General features: G+C 36.4%; 3 protein-coding genes across 7 annotated transcripts; 1 reads left to right on the top strand and 2 right to left on the bottom strand.

The window, feature by feature from the left end:
* Positions 1-991: 991 nt before the first annotated feature.
* LOC147519254 (potassium channel KAT2-like) lies at positions 992-3,957 on the top strand. Its single transcript, XM_086594094.1, has 7 exons — positions 992-1,309; positions 1,507-1,746; positions 1,993-2,091; positions 2,204-2,236; positions 2,349-2,534; positions 2,646-3,327; positions 3,531-3,957. The coding sequence occupies exons 1-7, from the start codon at positions 1,133-1,135 to the stop codon at positions 3,638-3,640; spliced, it is 1,527 nt and encodes a 508-aa protein (XP_086450220.1). The 5' UTR covers positions 992-1,132; the 3' UTR covers positions 3,641-3,957.
* A 52-nt stretch (positions 3,958-4,009) lies between these two features.
* LOC147519253 (mannosyl-oligosaccharide 1,2-alpha-mannosidase MNS3-like) lies at positions 4,010-8,378 on the bottom strand. Of its 2 annotated transcripts, none has more exons than XM_086590902.1 (7): positions 8,239-8,378; positions 7,228-8,153; positions 6,229-6,490; positions 5,533-5,730; positions 4,893-5,041; positions 4,429-4,811; positions 4,010-4,328 (listed from the first exon to the last, which is right to left on the bottom strand). In XM_086590902.1, the coding sequence occupies exons 1-6, from the start codon at positions 8,317-8,319 to the stop codon at positions 4,571-4,573; spliced, it is 1,857 nt and encodes a 618-aa protein (XP_086447028.1). In that variant the 5' UTR covers positions 8,320-8,378; the 3' UTR covers positions 4,010-4,328; positions 4,429-4,570. The 2 variants fall into 2 exon arrangements, with proteins under 2 accessions (XP_086447028.1, XP_086447029.1); XM_086590903.1 differs by having other exon boundaries at positions 4,440-4,811.
* A 146-nt stretch (positions 8,379-8,524) lies between these two features.
* LOC147519252 (CBBY-like protein) lies at positions 8,525-14,344 on the bottom strand. Of its 4 annotated transcripts, XR_015212100.1 has the most exons (14): positions 13,996-14,329; positions 13,859-13,908; positions 13,715-13,778; positions 13,584-13,632; positions 13,429-13,497; positions 12,617-12,678; positions 11,453-11,533; positions 10,935-11,089; positions 10,748-10,832; positions 9,585-9,728; positions 9,138-9,272; positions 8,964-9,008; positions 8,804-8,824; positions 8,525-8,754 (listed from the first exon to the last, which is right to left on the bottom strand). XR_015212100.1 is itself a non-coding variant. In XM_086590904.1 (12 exons), exons 1-11 carry the CDS (start codon positions 14,259-14,261, stop codon positions 9,164-9,166), a joined length of 1,134 nt encoding a protein of 377 aa, XP_086447030.1. In that variant the 5' UTR covers positions 14,262-14,329; the 3' UTR covers positions 8,525-9,008; positions 9,138-9,163. The 4 variants fall into 4 exon arrangements, 1 of the variants encoding a protein (XP_086447030.1); XR_015212101.1 differs by lacking the exon at positions 8,804-8,824 and having other exon boundaries at positions 8,525-8,772; positions 13,996-14,344; XR_015212099.1 differs by having other exon boundaries at positions 8,525-8,824.
* Positions 14,345-14,412: the final 68 nt, after the last annotated feature.

Below are 14,412 nucleotides of genomic sequence, written 5' to 3'. Positions count from 1 at the left end.
TTTGTGCAAAATCCTTCGTAAAAACAGTTTTGTAACGACGAGTTGCGCCAACAAGAAACAATGACCCAACGTTTTCTCGCGGACGATCTTGCCATCACTCTGGAGCCAGATTAATCACCAAACCAGACTTAGAAAATGCATAATTTCTCCTTCAATCCCTCGTTTACATAGGTTACTAGCCATATATTGGACTTCTAGCTTGTTGCTACAATTACTAGTTTGTGGAAGAAACAACTCACTTCAACTTTATTTTTGCTTCTCAGGGCGTGGGAGATGTTTCCTGATTGTTCTGGTTATTTACTCAGCCTGGATTTGCCCATTCGAATTTGCATTTCTTTCCTACAAGCAAGACACATTGTTTGTTATTGACAACATTGTCAACGGCTTCTTTGCCATTGATATCATCCTAATGTTTTTGTTGCGTATCTCAACCGCCAATCATACCTTCTGGTTGATGACCCAAAGAGAATTGCAACCAGGTTAGTTAGTCCCTTAAGGCAATGCAGCTCAGACGGCTACATGTTTCAATTTATTGGTTTTGCATGTATATGATGTTTCAAGTAACTAAAATCCATCAACAGGTACATATCTACCTGGTTCATTTTTGACGTCTGCTCAACAGCACCATTTCAAACTCTCAGCCGCCTCTTCACAGAACATAACAGCGGTCTTGGTTACAGGGCACTTGGTATGCTCCGACTTTGGCGCCTTCACCGTGTCAGCTCCCTGTTCGCAAGGTTCATCACAAAAATTCAAATCTCTGCTTTTTGGTTTCTAGAAACTGCAAATTGTTCTGGTGGAACAACAAGAATATTCATTTAGCCCATTTACTTTCCTTTTAGACTGGAGAAGGATATCCGGTTTAACTATTTTGGACTAGGTGCACAAAGCTCATCTCAGTAAATCTCTAATCTCATTTTCCTTTCTCCTATTCATATCTAGCCTATATATTATCTATCATGGGAAAACTTATTTTCATGTCCATTCACAGGTAACTCTGTTTGCAGTTCATTGTGCTGGATGCTTTAACTATCTAATTGCAGACAGATATCCAGATCCCAAAACAACTTGGATTGGAGCAGTAATACCAAACTTCAAAGAAGAAAGTCTCTGGGACAGATATGTAACTGCTATGTACTGGTCCATCACGACACTAACTACAACTGGATATGGGGACTTGCATCCCGAGAACCCAAGGGAGATGTTATTTGATATCTTCTTCATGCTATTTAATTTGGGATTGACTGCTTACCTCATCGGGAACATGACCAACCTTGTCGTGCATGGAACCAGCCGTACCAGAAATTTTGTATGTAATATCACTTTGGGAAAAGCTTGCACTTCGCTCTCATTTAATCTGCACAGAAACAACAGCAACAATAACAGACATATGAGCATGCACACTTGCTCAAAAATCAGATATATGAGATCATTTCTCCATGTTTAGATTGGAAAGGGAGTCCAGTTCTACTCATTTTGGTCTTAAATTGTTTTTCTTAATTGTAGAGAGATGCTGTCCGATCTGCTTCAGAATTTACAGCACGAAATCAATTGCCCACATACATACAGGATCAAATGTTGTCCCACATATGTCTGAAATTCAAAACAGAAGGACTGAAACAGCAGGAAACCCTGAATGGTCTCCCAAAGGCTATTCGCTCAAGCATAGCTCATTACCTCTTCTTTCCCATTATTCAGAAAGTCCATCTTTTCCAAGGAGTTTCCAACAACTTCCTTTTCCAACTGGTATTACTCCATGCATCCTATTTCGAACGACTTGTCTTTTTCTCTTTTTTTTTTTTTTCTATTTGTGTTTATTTGTTTGTTTGTTCGTTTTTCCTTCTTTTTTTTTGGATAAAGTCTGATTTGAACTTTTATGATTCTATACACATGGTTGGTGGAGCAAATGACCATAGCACCAGTTGCACAGTAATTTTCTCTTTGTAGTTTGAATTACAGCGGATATTTAAGTCATACTTTTTGCATGAAAAGGTTTCAGAAATGGAGGCCGAGTACTTCCCACCAAAGGAAGATGTGATCCTTCAAAATGAGGCCCCGACAGATCTTTATATATTGGTTTCAGGAGCTGTGGTCAGTGATAATTATTCAGTTTTATAATTCATTTTGATATAGAGCTTATGCAGATCAATACACTGCCAATATAAATCAGTTGAATTTGATCCGTAAACGGTTGTACTTGCAGGATTTGACAGCATCTACACCTGGGCATGGGAAAGTATGGACCTCCTTTGTTAAATATATGTTCACTTAGACAGACCAATGCAATTATGGAAATGCCTAGTAACTTAGTAAGTAATAATAACAATACCTGAATATGAACTTCACAGGTTCACAGAAAGGTAACTGCAGGAGAAGCATTTGGGGAAATAGGAGTTTTATGTTGCCGACCACAGCCGTTTAATGCTCGGACTGCAGAGCTTTCCCAAATCCTACGACTGAATAGAAACTCCCTGATTAACATTGTCCAGACAAATATGGAAGATGGAAACATTATGATGAACAACCTGGTTCAGGTACATACTCAGTAGACATGCATCCTTCTATCATGCATATTTAGGTTTAATAGCATTCCACTTTATTTCTCTTTCTTTGAAAATTATAAAAGAAAAATGGCATTTCTGCAGAAATTGAAAGACCCTGGAAGTGTGGGTTTTGGAGATGCAGACGCATATTTGGGATTTCTCATTAAAGAATGGTTAGATGAAGGACCTCTACGGGGTATATGTACTCAAGGACATAAAGTATATAATCCACAAGAAGATCCATCAATTCACAAAGGTAGAGACATATACATTTCCATGCATGACTCTGCAGAAAAGGAAGAAACAGACCATATCTATGAACTTATCAAAGGTGGAGCTGACATTAATTTGCCAGACAAATACGGGCAAACTGTTTCTTCATGTTGCTGTCCGCAAGGGCATGTAGAAATGATTAAGCTTCTTCTCGAACAAGGAGCAAATGTGAATAAAGCAGATGCAAGAGGGTGGACACCAAAAACTTTGGCGAAGTTACTAGATCAGAAAAGCATCTATGATCTCTTACAATATTATGAAGGCGGAAACAGAAATTTGGAGGATAGAAAACCAGAACCTATTGAGCCAGAAAAAGGTGAATCTAAGTACTCCCATTGCTTCCAGGTAGCAACAGAATCCCATTCTGGAAGCAGTAGCAGTAGCAGTGCTAGCCAAGTTATGAGCTTGGCCAAAAGGAGAGTCACAATACACAAGAACTTACAAAAAGAAAATCAGCTTGGGAAGTTAATACTTCTACCTGATTCTTTGGAAGAGCTACTTAGAATCGCCGGTAAGTCATTTATTATCACCAAAATAATTATTATACATCTGAAAATCAAAATGCAATAAATTAAACCTTTAAGCTTAAACTAACTAAAGTAAACACAAAAGGGGAGAAGAAATAAGCCTACGCATCCCTAGATAAATCCGTAAATTATGATGACATTTGTTCATGCATTTTGGATATCATACTTGTACCTTGTCAAAGTGCAGGTCACAAATTTGAAGGCTACCATCCTACAAAAGTCATCAACATAGAGAGTGCAGAAATAGATGATATAAGTGTAATCCGCGACGGAGACCATCTGTTTCTCCTTCAATAATCAACTGCAATTAGCAGTGATAGAAAACACATCTTGAAGGTTATAATGTAGAGTGCAAAATACAAGAGTAGTTATGATGCAGTACATCCTCAATGAGATTATATGTACACGATGTCAGATTTCAAGCATGGTCTGCAAAGCCAGCAGTTCCGTTAGTGCTATTTCATTCTCCTCCAAAGTGATTGAATAATCACATGGATAAGAGGAGCTGATATAACCACTATTTGAACGCTACAAATGTACAATGTAGTCATGCATCATCAATGTAGCTTCAAAGGAATCCTGAAAATAATATTAATAATATAAAGAATAAGGTATCTACTGTTCCATTTAGCTGCCCTTAACATGTTTAACCATTGCAAACGCCAATTTACAAAGACAACTTTCAAGATCTTGTTATATAAATAAAATAGATACAGAATCCAGGCTGCAAAATTTGGTTTAGGACTTGAAGTAATATAAGAATTCATGTGTCCCTGCAGGGGCCTTCAGTTACATTTTGTTGCACTATAATGATATCGGGAAAAAAAAACACTATGGTAGTGATCCAAAGTCACCAATTTATGGAGACATCATTCAATATAGCAGTGGGCTGGCAATCCAATAGTATAGATGTCCAGAGCGTTTGTTTGTTTCTGAAGAGATCAGAGTGTCCCATGCTGAAGGGATATATAAAATCACTGATGCTCTGCAAAAAAAAAAAAAAAAAAAAAAAAAAAAAATAAAAAAAAAAAAAAAAAAAATCTTGTGAGCTTATGAAGAGAACAGCCAGTCGAGCAATAACATGCCTTCTTCATACTCGCTCATTCCGCCACTTCTGACATTGATCACAACACAGACATGTAATCGAATTTGTTAAGCCCAAAGAAACCAAAGTGATTCAAATTCCACCAACCCAATTGCATAAATATACGACTTCTCTTTAATAGTTCAATGGAGTGGAAGGGGGTGTGCTTCGGTATTGAAAACAAACTTATCCAATGGAAGGACAGTGCTCTCACTAAACAGCAAATATATATACTTCAATGTCTCTCCCAAGAAGAAGGTCTCCATCTTGTCTCTTCTTTCAGGGGGGAGTTTGGTGACGTCATTCAGGGAAGTAAAACCCCCAGAATCAACCTTTGTATATTTTTCAAATGCCTCAAATATCTTCCAACCCCATTCACGATATCTGCAGAAGAAGAGAGTTCTTTAGTTTACAGAATTTGAAATATAACAAACATATTATGACTTGAAAACATATAGACCATACTTTGGGTCTTCTGTGATGCGGTACAAGACAAACAATGATTCCACTGTTTCAGGGCGCAAAAGATTGTGACGGTCAGCAGGCTTGATAATTATATCATTGACATAATAAGAACTTTTGTTCCCACCATCAAGGCCTTCTTCAGAAAACCCCTGTTTAAAAATAAAGGAAAAGTCAATTCCCTAATTGTAGGACGCAGGGAGATCTGACTGTAAACTTGATATTGAAAATTAAAATTGGAAATAAACCAGTTAAGTGCCTTAACCCATTGACTGTTGCAGTAATTAAATTGATAATTAGTACTGGTTACCGCATGCTACTTTTACTTCAGGCAACTGCATTGCAGTAAATAGATATGCTGCTGGCAACCATAAATTCTTAAGAATGATATACCAATTGGGAATCATGAAAACCCTAATGACAGGATGATCCACATCGATGATATTATCAATCTGATGGAACAGATATGGATGCCAATTCAAATGCCAATAGAGAAATAATGTATGATTGGACGAGGTTGATTGTGGTTTAACAGAGAATTTTGTACCACCTGTTTCAAATGTCATGGACCTCTCCATCACTTTCTTAAGTCTGTAAGTATCAAGACCATTATAAACCAAATTATGTGTACCAACTTTCTCACCTCTACTTTGAAGTAAGCAATTTCTGGAGCAAGGCCTGTGGAAGTGACTGAATACATCTCAAAGCATGTCTTTGTAAGATCTTCAGCTAGTTTCAAATTCTCCAAATCTTCAAAGGATAACAAATTGTCTTTCATTGCCTGTTTCTTTGTAATTCCTTTAGTTGCACCTAAAGCAAGAGTCCCCGGCAGGAAACACACCTGCATATGACATTATTTATGTCAGGGGACACATCTAGACCAATTCTCAATCAACAGATTACTACTGATAATGCTTACCTAAGGCAAAATAAACCATGCAAGTGAATTCTTAAGAAGATGCAGCTAAACTCATTGCTCGAATATGTGCTTCTTACATTACATTACTGTTGAGAAAAAAAAATGCATTCTTGATGGCAGCACGTCATTACACCTCAACTTCATGTTATTGTAACATTGTACATTTGTACTTAACAATTTGATGTAGTTATATGATTATATCTATATTGAAATCTTTCTTCTTCTTCTTTTTATCAAATCATGCGTACTAACACCAACTTGAATATATGTGTGATCTACGAACCCTGCACATGTCCAAGTGTCCAACATTTTCATTATATATGGGTTACGAAATCTTCCATAAGCATATCAATTGACTAAGGCAGAACTAAGTACTTTACCGGTTACAAGAAAATCTATAAACTAAAAAGTATCACATACCAGGTGATCCATTTTGGGACTTAAAGTACTTTCAGATCCATAAGGCAGCTCTCCAATAAAAACCAATCCATTTGGAACAGATTTTCTCACAAGTAGGTTCCTAACACCCTTCATTGCTTCTTCATACATCTCACGCAGGTAATGAAAATCACTATCTTGACTTCTTCCACGCTGAAGCCAAACTTTCAGTAAGTACTCATAGTAGCTGTCACCGCGTGATCCAAGTCGAATGTTTTGTCCACTGAACTCACCAGATTGAGGACTACTCCCACAAAAAAATAAAAGTTTACTTTCCCTTTGTAATTATTTTTCCATAACACTAATAGCAGAGCATGTAGCAAGACAATGTAAAGTAAGACCGAGTGCACAGATAGAGAAATCATACAATTAGCAACTAAGAATAACAAAAATATATATATCATTTCAATTACATCAATATAATTAAGTAAAGTGCTGTAAATGCTTTTCACTCTTGGAGATATAGTCTGGCATTAGGGTAACTCTTCGTATATTTCAACTTCTCTCATCCATGGCCAAAAACATAATTAAAAAACATTATCGAAGCTGAAATGTCATTTATCTTAACTATGTTCATAAATTCAGGATATACGTCTTACGCTAAAGCAATCAAGCAGAATTAATGGAAGTTAGTATATCACTTAAGACACAATTGTTGGAAAATTTCACGATGAAACGAGAAAAGAATTAAGTAGGTCACTTCCGTGTCATCAATTAGGTTCATGATCTGAAGATTCAACATCATCAGCAACACATAAGATTTCCTTTCAATTTGATATACTCAAATGCTTACGAATGTAAACAATATTTGGAAGTTGTGTTAAAGAGGCTGGATGATCATGTAAAGCATGCAATGTAATTTCCAAATGCCAGGTTGATGCCTATTAGAAAACTTTATGACGGATCTTTTGTGTGTAAGCATACTATATTAAATGACAGAAAACTGGAAGCATAAGTAGTTTGGGATAGAAGGTCTCATACTTGATGTATATAGGCACCAATCCTTCAACTTTAGGAAGACTTCTTATATGTTCGAAAACCTTCATGGCTTCCACACCATACTTCGAATCATTTGATACACTACTGAGATAGTTGAACTCAAGCTGTACAGAAGAAACCTCAGCAGTACTGCTCAATCCGTCAGGTGCAGGATGTCCTGAACTATCGCGAAGAACAACATCACTGAACGGAATAGAAGTAGGACTAGCAGTAAAGGCAGACAAAAGACGATCCGCCAAGTTCTTTGCAATATCCAGATAGACACTTGGTTTAGGACCATGAACTTTAACACCATCCACCCCATGCTCCCCTCCACTTAAATGATAAGCACTAAGAAGACCACCCAAAACACGTATACTAGTTTCAAATAAATTAACTTGACCTTTCACAGTAATTCTTTCTAACAAGTGCTTTTCAATCCACGTCCCTGCGTCCAAAACAACATCATCAACGCCCATTATAATCGCCGTATCAAGAGCATCCACAACCGTAGCGCCTAAACCACCTAAACCATCAGTTCCCCTCTGACTCAACGGCATAAGCTCGTCATAACCCATTGCATATTTCTTATAACCAGACCACGCATGAATAAATGCTTGTTTCACCTTGTGTTGCCTATCTGTCCATTTTAACTTATATTTTTCTCTATCAAGACTAGAACTATTTTGATTACTAACTGTTTCATCAGGAGATAACCTCGGAGGAAGGCGTGGCGGTTTTCTAAAGAATTTTCGAAATCCTTGGACACCACCACCATAGATTGTTGCTTTATCAGAAGGAAGTGTACTTGTGTGTGTCAACATTAGATATGATAAACCACCAATCATTAATAATGCTAACAATTTTCCTGTACTACATTTAAAACAGTCGTTTCTGATACTAGTCTTCAACAACAAATGAGTCATCACCTGGATAAACAAAATAATAATAATAATAAGGGGATTGAATTAGAAACAATTAATAAGAAGAAATTTGTCTGATGAGGTGGCAGACCTTGAAGAATGATCGGGGACGGAATTTGGCGTTGTCGTAATCAACATCTTTAATTGAATACGGTAGACCTCCTTTCGACATATCTCTCTCTCTTTTATTACAATGATTGATGAAATGAAGTTGGCATTAGAGTTCTGTTATATGATGAGTGTGGTGGAGTTGTAAGATTTAAGGACAGAGATAGATTGAGATCGGGATGGACAGTGTGAAAGGAAGGTGAAGACTGACAATTGTCTTGCCACGTTCGTACGTTGTTTCCTTTGTTTTATAATTGAAGACCAATTGCTCAGTTGGGGTAACTTAATTAAAGGCGTTGCTTAGAGACAACACATAACAACAGGCACGTATCTCAGAAAGTTGCATACAGCTCACACAATTTAAGTAAGGAATCCAGAAAGTATATCTACTGGGATTTTGTACTCCTAATGTATATCCACAATTTAAGCATAGTCTCGAAACTGTAAGGCAGTATCTTTGTTTGTCTTTTGAAGCCAGCGGGTGCTATTGCTAACATCTGCAGGTTCAGATCCAACGCTAGCCTGTAGAACAGAATTCTTACACATCTTAATGCTCACTTCCACTGTCCCTGCATGATATGAATCGAAGGTTCCATTGTAACTTTTGAGTTCTGGCCCTTCAATGGTCATGGTTACATTCTACCAAGAGTTGCTGTGATATAAATAATTCCCATTTATTTGCCAAGAATTACTAAAACCCTCGCCTACCTCCTCTCTTCTCACGCTGTCTCCAACCGCATGTGAAGGCTATACCTGGAAAAAAAAATAGTGTTGGCAAATCAAATAGAGCAAATTCTTCTGTAAGGGTTCCGACACATACACCACTAACCATGGCACTTCCAGTAAATGAGTTTGTAACAGGAAGATGGGAAACACACTCGCCTACTAGATATGTGCTCAGCATGCCTTTAAGCCTCAAGTTGGTCTTTTTGGAGTAATCTTGAGACTGTGAGATCTGGTCCTCCAAAGCCATCCATTACAGCATTAGCTGAAGGAAACTCGGTTCTAGATGTCAAGCTATATTCAAAAAATAATAATAATAAATTTCAAATTACAAATTACAAATTACAAAATCCACCAGTTACATAAGTGATTAGTTGTTTTCAACAAGTAGACCTTACAGTACGAAAGGAATAAACACTGTGATATGGGTGGCGTAGGCGCATAGCATTAATTATGTGGAATGCACTAGAGGTGCCAATAGAATATGTACTAAAGAACAAAACACGTTCAACACTTGCTTGGTAGGAATCAAGAGTCTCTACAATCTTAACATGGAACAAAAGTTTTCATGAAAAAGCATATCAGTAGGCTTGTAAAAGCACCTACCTGCTCCTAAGTACGACGCATGGCATGCCTATGCGCTCGGCACCAAGCAAACCAGACTTACTTCCTGCAATGAGCACACAGTTTTGTACAGGAACCCCTGCATATTCTGCTCCCGCACGAAGTGTAGCCACAATTCTTTGAAAGCTGAATAAATGAACGAGTCATAGGCTTATTGGTAACTTTGGAAACAGAAAGAATCCACAAACTATATGTATGTATGTATGTGCTCTTCACTCCTCCATACCATATTTAAGTCACAAAATAGAAACCCCTAATTTAGTTTTTTTGAGTATCAACGCAATTATAAGGTAAAACAGTGAAAACAAAAGTAATTTGCTAAATTGGCAAGAATCTAAGCTGGTCGGTACAGGATTATCAATTCAGATACAGTCTTTCATGCCACAGACTTGTTCTTTCCAGATCCACTGACCCATGGATTAGTCCGTCCATTACTTGATCTGATCAATATACCCCCACAAGAAATCAACTTCACTGAAGCCATGTAACCATCCGATTCCTTTTCTCATCAAAGATTTGATTCACATAAGAATGTGATTAAATATAGAAATTTATACAAACAAAAGGTTAAGCCTTAATATAGGAGTAGGTATACCAAGGGATAACCCAACATTTTGTGTGTGATTGAGAGCAATATACAAGGCATAAACAGGATAGGAATTTCTGTAGTAAGAATTTCTAATTTTGGTCCAGGGCCCACCTGATCCTTTCCCATTTTGGAACCAAAGGCATTAAGAGGACCATTTAATTTCCTAAAGATAAATGCATCTGCAAGTCTTAAGTCTTAACTGATGTAGCAATTAACTTCTGCATCATTTACTGGAATGGTCGTTAAATATGTCTCAACAGCTCCACAATGAACTGAGATTCCGATCTCTACTAATCAATGATACAGTGACATACAGACTGTCCACAGGAGGTCCTGGATAGTGAAACTAGTTTCATGAGTATAAAGCTTACTAAAATTCCTCAAGTGTTGTTGGAAACAAACACAAAGACATTAAGACAGCATTCTTGGAGCAATATATTTCCTCACAATATTTGCAAATCATTCCTATTTCTGTCTTCTGTGAAAAACTAAAAGCTTGGACTTCTCCAACATAAAATTGACAATTTTTGTAAGAGATGGTAAGATATGGAGATACCTCTCAGTTGTACCGCTACCAATCTCAACGCTCACATTCAGCATTGCCTCAACCTCTTTGGCAATCTTGTGTTTCTCAGCATTAGCTGCACCAGAAAAGTATAAGAAGTCTTTTAATTAAAAAGATCCCCCAAAAAGAAGAAAATATATAATAAACCAGGCCAAAAATCTCAGGATCGAGAATACACCTGCTTTTCTTACTTCCTCTGCCAATTGCTCATCCAACCCAGAAGAAACACTTTTAGAAAGTACAAGCTGACCATAGAAACTTCTTTCCACATCCTCCTTCCCAACAATTTTTATCCTTGAAATTCTTTCTTGACCAAGCTTTTCAATGATTGGCCTAACAGTGTTTAACCAGAAAAAGGATATCAGAACGGTGCAATGCCATTGCACCAATATAACACGATGAATGCAGTTTTAGATTGTAGACCGAAATACTAATCTAAAGAATCATATTTTGACCAAACCTTAAATACCAAGTTTTCCTCTTGAAATTATACATTTTTTATTTTTCGAGAAAAAAATTTATAGATAGCTATCTTCAATAGTTAAATCAAAAACAAATTATAGAATCCTTCATTCATTCATTTATTTAATTAGGAATCTCTTTATCACACAGTTTTAAAATAAATTTGGTATGTGTATCATCAAAACAGAAACCTAAAGAACATATTGAAGCTTAAACATCAGTATGAATAATAACCTTGTCATTTTCTCATCGTTTGTACAGTATGCTGTTAGTATGACGACAGGTATACCTCCAACAAGTGCATCATCAAGAAATCTGTCAGAAAATATCCACAACAGGGAAGAAAAACAAAGTCAGATACAGGAGAAAATTAAAATATATATATAAAATAAAGACAGACAACAAAACAAATGAAAGAAGACAAAATATGCTTTACAAACACTTAAACTACTCAAATTCACCATAAATAGAGAATGAAATCGTTTACACACACTTCGTAACCCAGCTCCTCTAGATGTTTTTCACTAACCCATATAGTCTATCATGTAACTCAAGATGTTAAAGTTGACATGATCAAAAAAATTGGCTAGGTCAACTTTGCACCAATACATGTGATTTTATACCTTTCTATCATTATTATTTGAATAGCGGTGAGAACCTTATTGAGGATCTGCCTTTTTCCTTGAAAGAACAACGACCAAGGACCAGTTTGAGTCTCAAGTAAAGTAATAAGGTAATAATATAGGCACTACACAGAATACTGTAAGACTTTAGGAAAAGGCCAATCAATTAATGTAAAGCTATCTCACCTGAATAGCTTGATCGAGCGATTACTTCTTAAGATACCAGCATGTGTAGGTGTTATCCGTCACAAAACTACACTAGTGTACAAATTTCATATCATATTTTGTACGAGAACACGCCTACTTAAAACACAACAACCTAATACATGTCAGTCTCATTAAGAGTTACAACGCTGTTTAATTTGACAATTGAACTGGAATACAAAAAGAAACCTAAAGAGTTAATTTTTTTTTAAAGGTGGAGAGAAAAATAAAATAGGAAAACAGAAATGAGCGGAGAAAGGATGTGGCTTGGTTTTTTGTAGTCTCCTATCTTGCATCATCCTTTATTATTAATACAGAAAGGTGTAAAGTGGCAACTATCCAGTTCCTACGTAATTGACCACAGGGATAATAAGATAAAAGAGCATACGGAATTTACATAAGAACAAAGGCAACAAATAAAAAGTTTCCATAATGAAAAGAAAAGGATTTCCCAGTATCATGGTAATATACACAAAACATTGAAGCCTATGAGAGATTGATAACCCAAGCAGGGTGGACATCATTCCAATAAGAATCCACAACAAAACAAATTAATAGACAAACAACTCACTCTTCTATTCCAGGTCGTAAAGGCAGACTTTTTGTTATAATCAACTCATCCAATGCATTCCGCTGCCAGAATACTAAACACAAATTTAATGATTGGCACAGAAATTATGACCATAAAAAACAGTTAAACCACGAGTAAAATTGTTAAATAAGAACCACGGAGAAGTTTAGGACATAAGAATGGACCAAGAAACTTATTCGGATGAACACCCACTAAAAAAAATTAAAAACAGAAATCGGAAATCTTCAACTTAAACAGGAAACAAATCAAGACTATATTGTGTTTCTTCTCCCACAAATTCAAGCCAACTACTTCAACAGGTAGTAACATATTAATTACATCTACTCTATATGCATTAAGAGTCTTAGAGATGTATGATTAAAGGCTTATGATGCAAACTGAAGATAGATCCTGAATTCTAATTTCATCGAAGACAAGTGTGGCATGGAATTTATTCATTACATGTCAAGATCTAGAAACCATCATTAGCTCTACTAATTCAAAGTGTAATGAGTAATGAGCAAAACTTCTGTCAAAGCAAGATATGTTGATTGAATATAACAATAGAAGGTGTGAAAACAAATCAACTTGAATGGAAGGAACAGCTTTGTTCAGCTCACCTCAGGGCTCAAAGTAGTGGAATAAAATTTCAAAATTGTGACTATTATCAGAATCCTATAACCTGATACATACTAAGGTCTCTGGTCTATAGATATGTTTGCAACAATTTCATTATGCTGAAGATATTATGTCCTATTAGTCTTACTAAAGTTTTCAAGGTATATACAGCTAATGCAAAATCTTAAAACTACCTTTTCCCGCATAACACCTTTCATAAATGATTCCTTCTCATTTGTGGGCAAAGAAGTAGGCCAACCAATCTGCAAAACGAATTGAACATAAAAGGAAATAAATGAAAATGATAAAATACATGAATGAACAAAAACATGGATATTTCAAAGCTTACCCTGTTAAAAAACAGGACCAGCATCCTCTCCTCATCATCAAAGGCTTTCCTACAAAGTAACCGATACAACATTACATACCAAGTCAATAAAACTGGTTATAAGTTAAATATCATGAGTAAGCAGTACAAACCTTACAAGGTCCAAATAAATAGGTTCAGTCCAATTTGCACAGTCAAGGCCAAGTTTTTGAAATGCTGATAAAACAAATAAAACTTGGTATATCAATCATTGCATTTTACAATACAGTATGAAAGTCAGTAAAAAAGTGTGCTACCTAAATTAAAGGCTTGTCGATTGCCCCAGCGATATACATCCATAAGGACTCTACAATGTAGAAAGAAACATTAAAGTAAATGGAATCCAAATAACATTTTAAATTGCAAAAAGAAAGAGAAGTTTTAGACAACAAACCCTTCCACTTCTAGAAGAATAGCAAGGTCCTGAGAAGGTGTGTCATCGTTATCGTTTACCGACAGTGAGCTGGTTGAGTCAGCAGCGGAAAAATGAACAATTCCAATATGCTTCTTTTTTCTTAGAGAAACAGGAGCAGTATAAATAGTAGTAGAAGCTGAAAACAAAGGAATTGTAATGGAGCTGGGCCTGAGTTGAGGAGGAAGTAATGGTTTGGTGGATGAGAAGATCGTTGTTGTATGATGATGATGAAGGCTAGTTTCCATTTTCTGCTTAGTCAAGAGAAAAAGTAGTGGATGTGTTTGTTTTCACACTTGTTCTCTTCTGTTACTTCACTATTTTGTTACTTGTTGCCGGTTTATATATGTGTGCAAGTGGATCGGTTCGTAGAACCCAAACCCACGGCCCATAAACTAC

The sequence above is a fragment of the Coptis chinensis genome, chromosome 2, assembly GCF_015680905.1.
Source record: "Coptis chinensis isolate HL-2020 chromosome 2, ASM1568090v1, whole genome shotgun sequence".
NCBI classification, from domain to species: domain Eukaryota; kingdom Viridiplantae; phylum Streptophyta; class Magnoliopsida; order Ranunculales; family Ranunculaceae; genus Coptis; species Coptis chinensis.
The sequence above is the reverse complement of the archived record's forward strand: the minus strand, read 5'-3'. Positions and strand labels throughout refer to the sequence as shown.